Below are 15,257 nucleotides of genomic sequence, written 5' to 3'. Positions count from 1 at the left end.
GTCGAGGCTCACTGCAACCTCAGCCTCCTGAGTAGCTGGCATTTACAGGTGCATGCCACCACACCCAGCTAATGTTTGTATTTTTAGTAGAGATGGGATTTCACCATGTTGGTCAGGCTGGTCATGAGCCCCTGACCTCAGGTAATCCACCCACCTCGGCCTCCCCAAGTGCTGGGATTACAGGCGTGAGCCATTGGACCCAGCCAGAAGGTTTTTAAATATTTAATTGAACTGGGAGATCATTGCCTCCCCTCCAGGAATGCAACTAGAGGAAAGGACTTGCTCACAGCAAGAGAGACCTCGGTCAGCCGGCAAGAGGCTCCTCCCCACAGAATGGGCCACCGTCTTACCTGCAGCTTGTGGACCTTGTCATTGAGCTCGGCCCGGGCCCGCTCCCCGTCGCTGCATTTGGACTGCAGCTCCTGCACCTGCGCCTCCAGCTTCTTCTTCTTGTGTTCCACCTCTTGCTTGGCCTGGCCCAGGACCCGCAGCTCCCCAGCCAGGTCTGCGTTCTCCTTCTCCAGCGTCTGCTTGTTCTTGTCTAAGTTCGCCTTGGCCTAGTCAAGGAAGCAGAGGGGAGAGAAAGCAGGGCGGCTGTGGCTGGGAGAGCATTTCAGAACCTGCCCTTTCCCCCCTCACATAGGTCCAGGGAGGCACACGGCAATGGTCACAAAATCACCAGTAAGACATTTGGTGCTTTTTTTGGGGGCGGGGGGGGGGGGGGTATTTTTTTTGAGGTAGTGTCTCTGTCACCTAGGCTGGAGTGCAGTGGCACGATCTTGGCTCACTACAACCCTGCCTCCTGGGTTCAACTGATTCTGCCTCAGCTGCCCAAGTAGCTGGGATTACAGGTGCCTGATACCACGCCTGGCTAATTTTTGTATTTTTAGTAGAGATGAGGTTTGACCATGTTGACCAGGCTGGTCTCGAACTCCTGACCTCAAGTGATCACCCCATTTTGACCTCCCAAAGTGCTGGGATTGCAGGAGTGAGCCACCACGCCCGGACAGTATTTTGGATTCTATTTTCCTAAAGCTCATGGGTTGCAATCTGGGATCCTGTGAGCTGCGTTCAACCTCCTGTCATGTCCCCTTGACCCATTCACTACTTTTTAAAAAATGACTTGCCAGCGTTTAAATAAATGTCATGTAAAATTCTGGATTCCTAGCTTCTTTTTCAAAAAACTTTAATGTTTGAAGGCCTGTCATGGCAGTTCACAGCTGTCATCCCAGCACTCTGAGAAACAGGTGGGAGGATTGCTTGAGGCCAGGAGTTCAAGACCAGCCTGGACAACGTAGTGAGACCCCCATCTCCACTAAAATAAAACATTAATCAGGTGTGGGGGCACACATCAGCAGTCCCAGCTACTTTAGAGGCTGATGGCAGGATTGCTGGCGTTGAAGGAGCTGAAGATTGCAGTGAGCCATGATCACACCACTGCACTCCAGCCTGGGCAACAAAGTGAGACTCTGTTTCAAAAATATTTAACTTTGGGAGGCAAAGGCAGATGGATCACTTTCGGTCAGGAGTTTCAGACCAGCCTGGCCAACATGGCAAAATCCCGTCTCTACTAAAAATAGAAAAATTAGCCAGGCCTGGTGGCGTATGCCTATAGTCCCAGCTACTTGGGAGGCTGAGGCACAAGAATCGCTTGAACCCGGTAGACGGAGGTTGCAGTGAGCCGAGATCGTGCCACTGCACTCCAACCTCGGCGACAGAGTGAGACTCCCATCTCAATCCGTCAATCAATAATAAATAACTCTAACATTCTACATTGTGACTGCTGGTGGTTACACAACATATATTAGTTAAAATTAATGTAGCTGTAAAATTGATGCATTTTACTGCATATACCTCAGTAATCCTGAACTTAAAAAAAGATCTGGAAAGGGGGGGGTCTTGCCATCCTTCAAGGCAGCAACCTGCCAGATCTAAGTAGTGGCTGACCCGGCTGGTGGGGCGGTGGTATTTCCTTGCCCTGTCCTTCACAGGTGTCGTGTGATTTATACCGATAATTCTGCCCTAGTTAAGGGAAACTTATTTTATGGAACCGGCTCCTGTACGCATGTTAAGTTGCCCTACAGAAAAAAAAAAAAAAAAAAAAGTGTGTTGGGGCTGGGCTGGGCTCGGTGGCTCAGGCCTATAATCCCAGCACTTTGGGAAGCTGTTGCAGACAGGTCGCTTGAGGTCAGGAGTTTCAGACCAGCCTGGCCAACATGGTGAAACCCCTTCTCTATTAAAAATACAAAAATTAGCTGGGTGTGATGGTAGTCGCCTGTAATCCCAGCTACTCAGGAAGCTGAAGCAGGAGAATCGTCTGAACCCGGGAGGCAGGGGTTGCCGTGAGCCACTGCACTCCAGCCTGGGTGACAGAATGAGACTCTGTCTCAAAAAAAAAAAAAAAAAAAAAAAAAAGTGTGTTGGACAAAAGCAGGGTGGCATGGGGGGACTGCTTTTCCTGGCTGTAGAGAGGGAGAAAGAAGCAAGGGAGAAGTGCACAGGTCCGAGGGGAGAGGACCCACACCACCCCTCCGCTTTCCCATAGTCCCTGGGAAGCGCTGGGCATTGACTGGGCAGCCCTAGAAGCCAGCCCTCCCGGCAGACTTGACTAAACTGCCGGACCTCAGATGGAAATGAGGCGCCTCTTCACCACAGGATGGTGAAGCAGGGGGACATGGGTTTACCAGAAAACGCGGCCCCGCCTAAGACCCCAGAACTGGGGCCAGACCGCATGAGGGCTCAGGACAGCCCACGTAGGAGCTGAGATTAAACGTTTCCCCCACCAGCAGATGGAACCAGGGCTCTACATCAGAACTCAAGTTGTTCAAAGCAAAGGCCTCTTTTTCCCTGCACCTGAGATGGGCAGAGGCTCGAACCTCCACCTGCTTCATGCGGGTCAGGAACGGACGTGCCATCTGCTGATGGTCGTAATAATAATGGAATCTCCCCAGAGGCCTGGCTGGCAATGGGCTCGGCTTCCAGCCCCTGCTCATGTCTAACTATCCCCAGGCATGGTGATAGTGACTCTGTCTGTGCCTCACTCTTCCAACCATAAAGTTTTTTGTTTTGGAAACAGTCTCACACTCTGTCGCCCAGGCTTGAGTGCTGTGGCACGATCTTAGCTCACTGCAACCTCCGCCTCCCAGGATCAAGCAATTCTCCTGCCTCACCCTCCCAAGTAGCTGAGATGACAGGTGACCACCACCGTACCTGGCTACTTTTTCTATTTTTAGTAGAAACGAGGTTTCACTATCGTTGGTCAGGCTGGTCTTGAACTCCTGACCTCCGGTGATCTGTCTGCCTCGGCCTCCCAAAGTACTAGGATTACAGGTGTGAGCCACTGCACCCAACCTCCAACCATAAAGTTAAAAGGGACAAGTATGGCTTATGAATGTCTTAAGGGCTAATTGTTTCTGAAGGTGGAAATAGCCCGTTCTGATTAAAGTTGTATAAAAATTAAAAGTAGGCTGGGCGTGGTGGCTCAGGTCTCTGATTCCAGCACTTTGGGAGGCCAAAATGGGAGAATTGCTTGAACTCAGTCGCTTGAGGTCAGCCTGGGCAACATAGTGAGACGCCCATCTCTACAAAGAACTTAAAAATTAGCTGGGTATGGTGGTACAAGCCTGTAAGTCCCAGCTACTAGGGAGGCTGAGGCAGGAGGATCGCTTGAGCCCAGAAGTTCAAGATTGCAGTGAGCCAAGATTGTACCTCTGCATTGCAGCTTGGGTGACAGAGTGAGATCCTGTCTCTAAAAACAAATAGTTTTTAAAAATAATAACTTTTGAACATAACAAAAGGAACACAATTGAATGGCGAATTGTATGTCTTAGTTACAACTGGCAAAATCCAATTTGTCCAAAATACATAAAGAGCTGACAAAATGTTGAGGGTTAGTATTTAGATCCCTCTCGACAAGTACTAAGAGCCCGTTTATTTATTTGGAGAGTGAAGGTGAGCTCAGTCCTGTAGGGTGCTTTTCAGAGGGTCTTCCCAAGACCAACTCCATCAGGATCAAGGGCAGGCCTGGAAATTTGTACTTTAACGGGGGCCACAAGTGAAATGAAATTAGCTTGTAAAGCGCTTGGAATAGTGTCTGGTACATAAGTGCTACACTTTTTATTGTATTATTCTACTTATTATTTTTATGTGAAATAACACTTGAGGTTCCAACAGACCAGGCAGTGAACTGGCTCCCAGGAAGGTATTCAGTAAACCAGCACATGGAAGAATGTTCACTTGACTAGTTGACATGTTTGAGATCTACGTCCCCATCCAAACCTCATGTTCAATTGTAATCTCAGCCAGGTACGGTGGCTCATGCTTGTAATCCCAGTACTTTGGGAGGCCAAGGTGGGCAGATCACCTGAGGTCAGGAGTTCAACACCAGCCTGATCAATATAGTGAAACCTCGTCTCTGCTAAAAATACAAAAATTAGCCAGGTATGGTGCTGGGTGCCTGTAGTCCTAGCTACTTGGGAGGCTGAGACAGGAAAACTGCTTGAACCCAGGAAGCAGAGGTTGCAGTGAGCCAATATCGTGCCACTGTACTCAAGCCTGGGTGACAGAGCAAGACTCTGTCTCAAAAAAAACAACTGTAATCTCATGTTCAATTGGATTACAGTGGTTCTGCAGGCTGTACAGAACCTCTGGATTACAACTGAACATGAGATTTGGGTGGGGACACAGATCCAAACCGTACCGACTAGTCAAGGTGAACACTGGGGCCTGGTGGGATGTGACTGGCATGGGGGCAGTTTCTAATGGTTCAGCACCATCCCTTTGGTGCTGTTCTCATGAGATCTGGTTGTTTAAAAGTGTCTGGCACCTCCCCCCTCTCTCTTTTCTGCCTGCTCTGGTCATGTAAAATGTGCCTACTTCCCCTTTGCCTTCCACCATGATCGTAAGTTTCCTGAGGCCTACCCAGAAGCAGAAGCTGCCACGCTTTCTGTATAGCCTGCAAAACCATGAGCCAGTGAAAGCTTTTTTCTTTATAAATTACCCAATATTGGGCTGGGTGCAGCAGCTCACACCTGTCATCCCAGCACTTTAGGAGGCCAAGGCGGGCAGATCACCTGAGGTCAGGAGTTTGAAACCAGCTTGGCCAACATAAAACACCGTCTCCACTAAAAAAAAAAAAGAAAAAAAAAGAAAAATTATCCTGGCCTGGTGGTGCACTCCTGTAGTCCCAGCTACTTAAGAAGCTGAGGCAGGAGAATGATTTGAGCCTAGGAGGTGGAGGTTGCAGTGAGCCGAGATCACGGCACTGCACTCCAGCCTGATGGACAGAGTGAGACTCCATCTCTCAAAAAATAAATAAATAATCCAGGCGAGTATTTCTGTATAGCAATATAACAACGGACTAATACATTAGCAAGAGAACCAAATGCAAACTCCCAACGATTTTTAGGCAATGCTGTACCCATTTAATCTAGCAGAACCAAAAGCCCTCACTGAAGGGGATGTGGAGGAGCTGGAATGCTGAGGGTGATATAACTAAGGCTCCGGAAAACAACCTGGCAGAGGCCACAAGCTAAGAGACTTACCCTGGGAAATGAAGCACAAGGAGCTACCCCAAAGGAGAGAAAAGCACCCAAGATTCAGATTCAGTAGTGCTATTTCCCAGCTCCAACTCCCATACACCCCAAAAAACCCAACAGGACAAAAAATGATTTGACCTAGTCATTCTCAAACGACACCAGAGAGTACTGTTCTGCCACTGAAATCAATAATACCAGTTTTCCTCCAATCTTTTTTTGTTTTTTAAGAAAAATAACTGTGTTGCCCAGGCTGATCTGAAACTCCTGGGCTCAAGCGATCCTCCCTCCTTGGCTTCCCAAAGTGCTAGGATTACAGGCATCCATCATACCTGGCTAATGTTTTGTATTTTTAGTAGAGACGGGGTTTCGCCATGTTGACCAGGCTGGTCTCAAACTCCTGACCTCAACTGATCTGCGTGCCTCAGCCTCCCAAAGTGCTGGGATTACAGGCTTAAGCTACCGCGCCTCGCTTAATTTTTTTTTTTTTTTTCAATTTTAGTAGAGAACAGGTCTCACAATGTTGCTCAAGCTGGTCTCGAACTCCTGAGCTCAAGTGATCCTCCCACCTCAGTCTCCTAAAGTACTGGAATTACAGGTGTGAGCCACCACACCCAGCATGTATGGGAAGCATTTTGTAAATAAATACAAGTGCTATCATCATCGTTCGAATCTTGTGTAACTTGTTTTTTGTCTTTATGCAGAGCCTGCTGTGTAGTAATTTGATGCTGATGTCACGCATACGTGCCATCACCAAAAAGCATCACCACTTACCCTCTTGAACTGCTCCAGCTGCTCTGTCAGCTCCTCCACCGCCTGTGCATGTTTCTGCCTCATCTCCTGGACCTGGGCCTCATGGGACCGCGTCTCTTCATCCAGGGCCTTCTTCAGCACTGTCACCTCTTGCTCCCTCTTGGCCCTTAACAGGAAGAACATGGTGGATGGCAATGGAGAGGAGACAGAGAGTCATCTCAGTGCCTTGCAAAAGAGTAAGACCTCTTCCAGGACCCAGAGCTGGAATCCTCATCACCATCCCTCTCTAGCTGTGTGACCTTGGGCCACTCACCTAACATCTCTGGATCTGGAATTTCCTCAGCTGCAAAATGTGGAGCATATTACCTGCCTAGGACGTGTGTAATAACTGGCAAACAAATACACAAAATAACAGAATTGAAAGGATGTCTGTGAGCTGCAAAATGTTGCTGAAATATTAATGTTGGCCCTTATTTACTGAGCAGTTACTATATGCCAGGCCCTGAGCTAAGTTTTTTACACACACCATCTAATCTTCAGAGTGACCCAAAGAGGCAGGTGTATTATTATTTCCATTTTACAAATAGGGAAACTAAGGCTAAGAGAGGGTAAGCAGCGTCACAGCCATTGTGTGATGGAGCCAGAATTAGAAGCTAAACCTTGACTTTGAGTCCATGTTTTTTGTTTTGTCTTTTTTTGAGACGTAGTTTCACTCTTGTTGCCCAGGCTGGAGTGCATCTCAGCTCACTGTAACCTCCACCTCCCGGGTTCAAGCCATTCCCCTGCCTCAGCCTCCCATGTAGCTGGGATTACAGGCACGTGCCACCATGCCTGGCTAATTTTGTATTTTTAGTAGAGATGGGGTTTCACCATGTTGGCCAGGCTGGTCTCAAACTCATGACCTCAGGCGATTCACCTGCCGCAGCTTCCCAAAGTGCTGAGATTACAGGTGTGAACCACCGTGCCTGGACTCTTTTTTTATTTTTATTTTTATGGAGTCTCAATCTGTTGCCCAGGCTGGAGTACAGTGGCACAATCTCAGCTCACTGCAACCTCTGCCTCCTGGGTTCAAGGAATTCTCCTGCCTCAGCCTCCTGAGTAGTTGGGATTACAGGTGCCCAACCTGACACCTGGCTAATTTTTGTATTTTTAGTAGAGATAAAGCTTCACGATGTTGGCCAGGCTGGTCTCAAACTCCTGACCTCAAGTGATCTGCCTTCCTCAGTGTCCCAAAGTGCTCGGATTTCAAGCGTGAGCCACCATGCGTGGACTTTTCTAAATTAAAGGCCAGGCGGCAAGGAAGCAGAACGCTGTGCCTCTACATGTGTGTCACATGGCACAAAACCCTAAGTGGGGGAAATAAACCTCAGGGTATACGGTGTTGGCACAGATTGCATCAAAATATATCCATGTGTTTGCTGAATGAATCAACAACCTAGTTTCACTAAAGTCAGGATTCGGGATCTGGCAGGTGGTTTTGTTTTTGGTTCATGTGAAGTGAATCTTAAATTGAAAACCAATCTGATCAATTTTATTGATAAAATTTAATACAAAAGTTATACACACACATACTTGGAAATTGGAGCTTGGGGACTGACTGATACACACATAGACACGAAGGAATTTATCAAAAATGTTAATTGGTGTCACTAAGGATTAATTTTTTTTTGACATGGAGTCTCACTCCCTCTGTCATCCAGTCTGGAATGCAGTGGCACGATCTTGGCTCACTGCAACCTCCGCCTCCCAGGTTCAAGCGATTCTCCTGCCTCAGCCTCCTGAGTAGCTGGGATTACAGGCACGCGCCACCACAGCCAGCCAATTTTTTGGATTTTTAGTAGAGACAGGGTTTCACCATGTTGGCCAGGCTGGTCTTGAATTCCTGACCTCAAGTGATCCACCTGTCTTCGGCCTCCCAAAGTGCTGAGATTACAGGTGTGAGCCTGACCCTAGTGGTGATTTTTTTTTTTTTTATGTCTGCTTTTCTATAGTTTTCAAATTGTTCTGTCACTGAGTATATCCAAGTTTTCTAACTAGGATGGTTTTGATTGCAGCCTGACGCAAAGTCATAAACTTTCTTAAAACATTATGAGATTTTGTTTTGCGATGTAAAAATTTTTTTACCTCATCATCTATCGTTAGTGTATTTTATGTGTGGCCCAAGACAAATCTTCTTCTTCCAGTGTGGCTGAGGGAAGCCAAAAGATTGGACACCCCTGGTATATACTACTTTTGTGATGAGACAGAAGATGATGAGGGTGGGGTGCAGTGGCTCACACCTGTAATCCCAGCATTTCGGGAGGCCAGAATCAGTGGATCACTTGAGGTCAGGAGTTCAAGTCCAGCCTGGGCAACATGGTGAAACCCAGTCTCTACTAAAAATACAACAATTAGGCAGGTGTGGTGGTGGGTGCCTGTAATCCCAGCTACCCAGGAGGCTGAGGCATGAGAATTGCTTGAATCTCAGAGGCAGAAGTTGTAGTTAGCTAAGATCGCACCACTGCACTCCAGCCTGGGTGACAAAGTGAGACTTTAAAAAATAAAGAAAAAGAAAAAAAATGAATTTTTTTTTTTTTGAGATGGAGTCTTGCTCTGTCACCCAGGCTGGAGTGCTGTGGCATGATCTCGGTTCACTGCAACCTCTGCCTCCTGGGTTCAAGCAGTTCTCTCCCTCAGCCTTCCAAGTAGTTGGGCTTACAGGCGCCCACTACCATGCCTGGCTAATTTTTGTATTTTTAGTAGACACAGGGTATCACCACGTTGGCCAGTCTGGCCTTGAACTCCTGACCTTCTGATCCACCCTCCTTGGCCTCCCAAAGTGCTGGTATTACAAGCATGAGCCACCACGTCCAGCCAAGAAAAGAAAAAAAAAAAAAAAAAAAAAAAAAAAGATGAGAAACAACCATGCTTCTACAAGTTAAACTGCATCCAGGAGGGCAAATGCACGGGGGCTGGGAAGTCCTGTGACGCAGGATTTGCTTTGGGTTTGTCCCCTCTCCTACGTCCCTCCCACTGGTGTAGCAGGACAGCGGGATGGTGGGGTCAGCGGGCCCCTCACCTGAGCTCCTGCTGGGTGGCCGTGCTGTCCAGCGTGTCCTCCAGCTCTGTCTTCAGGGCCTCCAGCTCCTCGCCCAGGTCTCGCTTCTGCTTTTCAGCCTTGTTCCTGGCAGCCCGCTCCGAGTCCAGGTCCTCCTGGAGGTCCGAGATGTGGCCCTCCAGCTCCCGGATCTTCTTCAGGGCATTGTTCTTCTGAGCGATTTCATCGTCCAGCCTGTCAGGGACAGACCCACCAGAATCAACCCCCAGGGCCCTTGGCTTTTTCTCTTTCAATGTGACCAAAAATGGTTTTCTGGGACCAGACACGTGTTGCAGAGACATCCACACACCTCCTGTCCACATCCCCAGGCCTGCTTCTTGCTACATCAGACTACTTGAGATTAACATAGGATGTGAGTGCCAAGGTCTGACATCACATCAGGTTGTGTATGTGTGTGGGTGTGTGTGTGTGCGTGTGTGTGCAAAAATGCAAAGCGTTGGCCCCAGGCCAGCAAGGTGTCCGCTCACAGTGGGGACTGCGTAGACGCTTTCTGAATGTTGGACAATCATTCTCCCTGGCAGCTGTCTGTTCTTTCTGCATTTGTTCAGTGACTGACTACCCGCCCCATGTACAGCACGTGGCCAGCCACTGCCTGTTGGGGATATTCAAACGGGGCTCTGCATCTGGGGGGGTGGTGACCACAGATGAAGGTGGGCTGTAAGAAGCCCTGTGAAATGGCAGAGCGCTGCCCCAGAGGCAAGCACGTTGATCTCACTGTGTTTGCGAACGGGCAGCGACAGAAGACAAAGTGAGATAGTTGGATTGGGGTGAGATTGCAGAGGGTGCGTGGGGCCTGAGGGTGAGGCTAATGAAACCAGCTTTTCCCTGGTAAGCCAGTGAAGTTAGGTCTTGGTTTTTTGGTTTTGAGACAGGGTCTTGCTCTGTTGCCCAGGCTGGAGTGCAGTGGTATGATCATAGCTCACTTTAGCCTCAACCTCCTGGGCTCAAGGGATCCTCCCACCTCGGCCTCCTGAGTAGCTGGGACTACAGGCACACACCACCATGCCTGGCTCATTTTTAAGTTTTCTGTAGAGACAGGGTCTTGCTATGTTGCCCAGGTTGTTCTCAAACTGCAGACCTCAAACAATCCTCCCACCCTGGCTTCTCAAAGTACTGAGGTTACAGGCATGAACCACTGCATCCAGCCAGCAAAGTGTTTTGAGCAGGTTCGTGCCCGAGGGATGTCTTCCCCTCATCACCCAGCACTATCAATGCAGCACAAATTAGAAGAGAAAAGAGCCAAGCCAGGGGATCAATCAAAAAGCTTTGAGGCGCCGGGCATGGTGGCTCAAGCCTGTAATCCCAGCACTTTGGGAGGCCGAGGCAGGTGGATCATGAGGTCAAGAGATCGAGACCATCCTGGTCAACACAGTGAAACCCCGTCTACTAAAAATACAAAAAATTAGCTGGGCATGGTGGCGTGTGCCCGTAATCCCAGCTACTCAGGAGGCTGAGGAAGGAGAATTGCCTGAACCCAGGAGGCGGAGGTTGTGGTGAGCCGAGATCTGCACTCCAGCCTGGGTAATGAGCGAAACTCTGTCCCCAAAAAAAAAAAAAAAAAAAGCTTTGAGGCTTAAATCCCAGCTCTCCCTCCTAGAAGCAGTGACATTATACCTGTTCCATTACCCCTAGGGGGCTCAGCTTCTTCCTCAGACAAAGATACCAGCAGTACACCTGGCCAGGTGTCTGCAAAGGTATTGCTTGAAAAGAACTTAGCACAGAGTGAGCAGGTAAATAATCATTCATTGTGGCTGGTGCAGTATCACCATTAGTGTAAAGCCAGCTAAGAGCCAGGAAGAGGGAAAAGCAGAGGAAAGGGATGGGGCACATTTATAAGGACTGGCAGAACCTGAAGACCACTGCTTGCTGTGGGTCAGCAGAAGCAATGGAGGAGACTGGCATTCACAAAACACAGGGCCCTTATAGGGAGGAGCTGGGGGAAGGAAGGTCATTCCCGCCTTAGACAGGGGCGTTTGAGACGCCGATGGAAATGGACTCATTGGGCAACTGGAAGTTGACCCCTTAGCAACTGGGATCTAGATGGGAAGAGCCTGGAAGTGGAAGAGGCATTGGAAACACCGTGGGAGGCCGTGAGATTGACTGCAAAGAGACTGTGTTTGTAGGGAAGAGAAGAAATTGAAGATGAGGAGCTGGGGGACTGAACCGGGTCAGGGAGGCTCACGGGAGCGCTGGGCTGGGAAACAAAGTTCATGCCACGGGCCTGGGGCCACCTTGACCAAGGCAGCGACTGTGAATGAGCAGGGGCCCGCGGGACATGTGCACACAGAGCAAATGCCCCTTGCCAGCCCCGCTACCTGGCCAGGGCCGCCTGCAGCTCCTCCTCCTTCTTGGCCAGCTGCATCTTGAGCTCTGCGATCTGGGCCTGGAGGTCGGCGATCTGCTCGTGGTAGTCGCTGGCATCACCCTCCAGCTTCCGTTTCAGCTTCTCCAGCTCCTGCCGGCTCTTCTCCTCCTTCTTTAGCCGCACTGTAAAAACCAGGGTGCTCTTCAGGAGGGGGAGGCCCCCGAGAGACGCCTGGAAATGAGCCTTCCTGCTCAGGCATTTTACGGAGAGGAAATCCACACATGCCCTCATCGGTAACCATCATAGCCACAGCCTGGACCATTATCTCCTGATGAACGTCACCTTTTATCATATTATGAGTATGTGTGTTGACTGAGGGTGATTTTGAGAGGCAGGATAGAGTTGTCACTCATGGGATAACTGCTTTTAAAAATACCCACATTCAAGGCCAGGTATAGTGGCTCATGCCTGCAATCCTAGCACTTTGGGAGGCCGAGGCGGGAGGACTGCAGGAGCCTAGGAGTTCGAGACCAGCCTGGGCATGATAGTGAAACCTTGTCTCTACAAAACTAAAAAATAAAAAATAAAAAAATTAGCTGGGTGTGGTGGTGCATGTCTGTAGTCCCAGCTACTCAGGAGGCTGAGGCAGGAGGATTGCTTGAGCTTAGGAGTTTGAGGCTATAGTGAGTCACGACTGTACCACTTGCATTCCAGCCTGGGCAACAGAGCAAGATCCTATCCAAAAAAAAAAAAAAACAAGTCCTGTTCAAAACCTCTTTGGGTAGCTGGTTTACCTTCCAGTTCTGAAATCATGGATTCGTGCTTGTTTTTCAGTTTGGTAAGATTCTTGGCCTTTTCTTCCTCTTCTGCAAGATTCGTCGTTAAGTCGCTGATTCTCTCTTCAAGGAGTTTTCGCTCCTTTTTGGGGAAAGAGAAAAAAATGTCTTTAGTGTTTTTCTTTTCTCTAGAATCTATGTTTCAATTTTATTAATTTCCATATAAACGGTTGAAAGCAAAGCCCATGTTATAGCCAAATGCAACTAGAGTTTTAAATGGTAAAGAGAAGTCTCCCAACAATTTCCAAAATCTGACCGTTTCTCATCTCATGCCAGTCTGTCCCTCACACTGTATGTTCAGCTAAAGGTGCCCTCCTTCCATTCCTGCCACTGGCCAGTTCTTTCCTGCCCCAGAGCCTTTGCACAGTGGGCCAACCAGCTGAGATGCTCTTCTATTCCCCTGTAACTGCTTCTCCCTCTCCAGGGTTCTGCTTAAATGTCACCTCCTCCAGGAAGCCTTCCCTGACTCTATCCCCCATTGCCATAATCCTTTTTTTTTTTTTTTCTTTTTTTTTTTTGAGACTGAGTCTCTGTTGCCCAGGCTGGAGTGCAGTGGTTCAATCTCAGCTCACTGCAACCACCGCCTCCCAGGTTCAAGTGATTCTCCTGCCTCAGCCCCCCCGAGTAGCTGGGACTACAGGCACAGACCACCACACCCAGCTAATTTTTTTGTATTTTCAGTAGAGATGGGGCTTCACCGTGTTGGCCAGGCTGGTCTCAAACTCCTGACCTCAGGTAATCCACCTGTTTCAGACTCCCACCGTGCTGGGATTATAGGCATGAGCCACCACACCCAGCCTGCTGCACTCTTATAATATGGTGAACATTTCCTTCAGAGCCCTGATCACCATGGTAAATGGTAGTTATTTGCCATGTCACTAGAGTATAAGCCCCATGATGGCAGGGTCCTCCTTCACCATGTATACCTGCATCTAACAGCCTAGTTCACAGTAGGGGCCAAGCTGACATCTAGCTCAAAGAACTCAAAGCAGGACCCTTCTTGGGCTTGGTTAGCTCAAAGAACTCAAAGCAGGACCCTTCATGGACTACTGCCTAGGGTGACCAGCTTGTCCTGGTTTGCCAAGGGCTTTTCTGCTTTGAGAACGGAAAGACCCAAATCCCCCAAATCCCCCCGATTCTGGTGAGCCTGTCGTTTTCAACGCAGAAGCTTGATTCCACTCTTTTTTTTCTTGAGACAGAGTCTCACTCTGTCACCCAGGCTGGAGGGCAGTGGCATGATCTTGGCTCACTGCAACCTCCACCTCCCAGGTTCAAGTGATTCTCCTGCCTCAGCCTCCTGAGTAGCTTGGATTACAGGCATCCACCACCACGCCTGGCTAATTTTTGTATTTTTAGTAAAGATGGGGGTTTCACCCTGTTGGCCAGGCTAGTCTCGAACTCCTGGCCTCAAGTAATCTGCTCACTTCAGCCTCCCAAAGTGCTGGGATTTTGGCGTGAGCCACCACACCCGGCCCTTACTCACTTTTGACAGTTTGTTGTTTTGATCATCCATAACCAGGATCTCATCCTCCAGTTTCTTGATCTTGGCCTCAGCCGTGACCTTCTCAAGTTGCAGCTTCTGCCTCGCAGCTTCCTCCTCCTCCAGCTGCTCTTCAAGGTCCTTTGTTGTGGAGGGAAAAGAATAACAGCTCTGATTTTAACAAATTTACTCTCGTGGTGATCTCGGGACTAATGAGCACAGGGGCTAGGCCTGATGATGCCCAGAATTCTGCAGCCTCCTAAAAAGAAGAAATAAAAGGCCTGGGCCTGGGTGGGGTGGCTCACCCTTGTAATCCTAGCACTTTGGGAGGCTGAGGGGAGTGGATCACTTGAGGTCAGGAGTTCAAGACAAGCCTGGCCAACATGGTGAAACCCCATCTCTACTAAAAATACAAAAAAAATTAGTTAGGTGTGGTGGCAGGTGCCTATAGTCCCAGCTCCTCTGGAGGCTGAGGTAGGAGCATCACTTGAACCTGGGAGGCAGAGGTTGTAGTGAGCTGAGATTTTACCACTGCACTCCAGCCTGGGCAACAGAGCAAGACTCCACCTCAAAAAGACCTGGGTAAGCTGCTTGGTTTCATGGAACCTCAACCTTCTCATCTATAAAATGGGCACAGTAGGTGCCATGGTGGTTTTAAAATCTATCCACAAATTATTTTGCTACTCTAAAAAGGTGGACACTAATTCTCCTCCCCTTGAGTGTGGGTTAGGTTTAAGGATTTGCTTCTTTTCTGTTGTTTTTCATTTGGTTTTGTTTTGCACAAGACTGGCAGATAGACTTTACTCATTTGCTTCTAACAATAACAAAAAAAATCAGGAGAAAGTGATAGAGTGTAACTTCAGAGATCAGGCTATAAAAGGTATCGTGGCTTCCTTTCTCCTTTCTCTCAGATCACTCTTTCTGAGGGAACTCTGCCACCATGTTGGAAGGACACTCAAGCCACCTTGAGGAGAGGCCTTCATGGTAAGGAACTGAGGCCTCCTGCCAATGGCTGTGTGACTGAGCCACATGGAAGTGGGTCTTCCAGCCCCAGTTGAGCCTACAGATGACTGCAGCCCTAGCCAATATCTTGACTGCAACCTCAGGCCAGACCCTTAGCCAGAACCACCCACCTAAGCCACTCTCAAATTTCTGACTGTCCAAGATAAATACTTACTATTTCTATCTGCTGAGTTTGGCGTGTTTTGTTACGTAGCAGTAGCTAACAAACACAACTATCCTCCCCTTAGGC

General features: G+C 48.7%; 1 protein-coding gene across 4 annotated transcripts in view; it reads right to left on the bottom strand.

Annotated features, from left to right (window-relative positions):
- MYH11 (myosin heavy chain 11) overlaps positions 1–15,257 on the bottom strand; it is a 154,066-nt gene that overhangs the window by 22,339 nt on the left and 116,470 nt on the right. For all 4 annotated transcript variants that reach the window (XM_032269627.1, XM_032269630.1, XM_032269628.1 and 1 more), the window contains 6 exons: positions 14,009–14,146; positions 12,484–12,607; positions 11,700–11,871; positions 9,346–9,558; positions 6,309–6,453; positions 351–557 (listed from right to left, as the gene is read on the bottom strand). In XM_032269627.1, the coding sequence (XP_032125518.1) occupies positions 351–557; positions 6,309–6,453; positions 9,346–9,558; positions 11,700–11,871; positions 12,484–12,607; positions 14,009–14,146 (999 nt within the window). The remainder of the gene's footprint in view (positions 1–350; positions 558–6,308; positions 6,454–9,345; positions 9,559–11,699; positions 11,872–12,483; positions 12,608–14,008; positions 14,147–15,257) is intronic.

Source organism: Sapajus apella, unplaced genomic scaffold (assembly GCF_009761245.1).
Source record: "Sapajus apella isolate SASKATOON/1434 unplaced genomic scaffold, GSC_monkey_1.0 scaffold196, whole genome shotgun sequence".
Lineage (NCBI taxonomy): Eukaryota > Metazoa > Chordata > Mammalia > Primates > Cebidae > Sapajus > Sapajus apella.
This window is presented reverse-complemented; position numbering and strand designations above follow the sequence as displayed.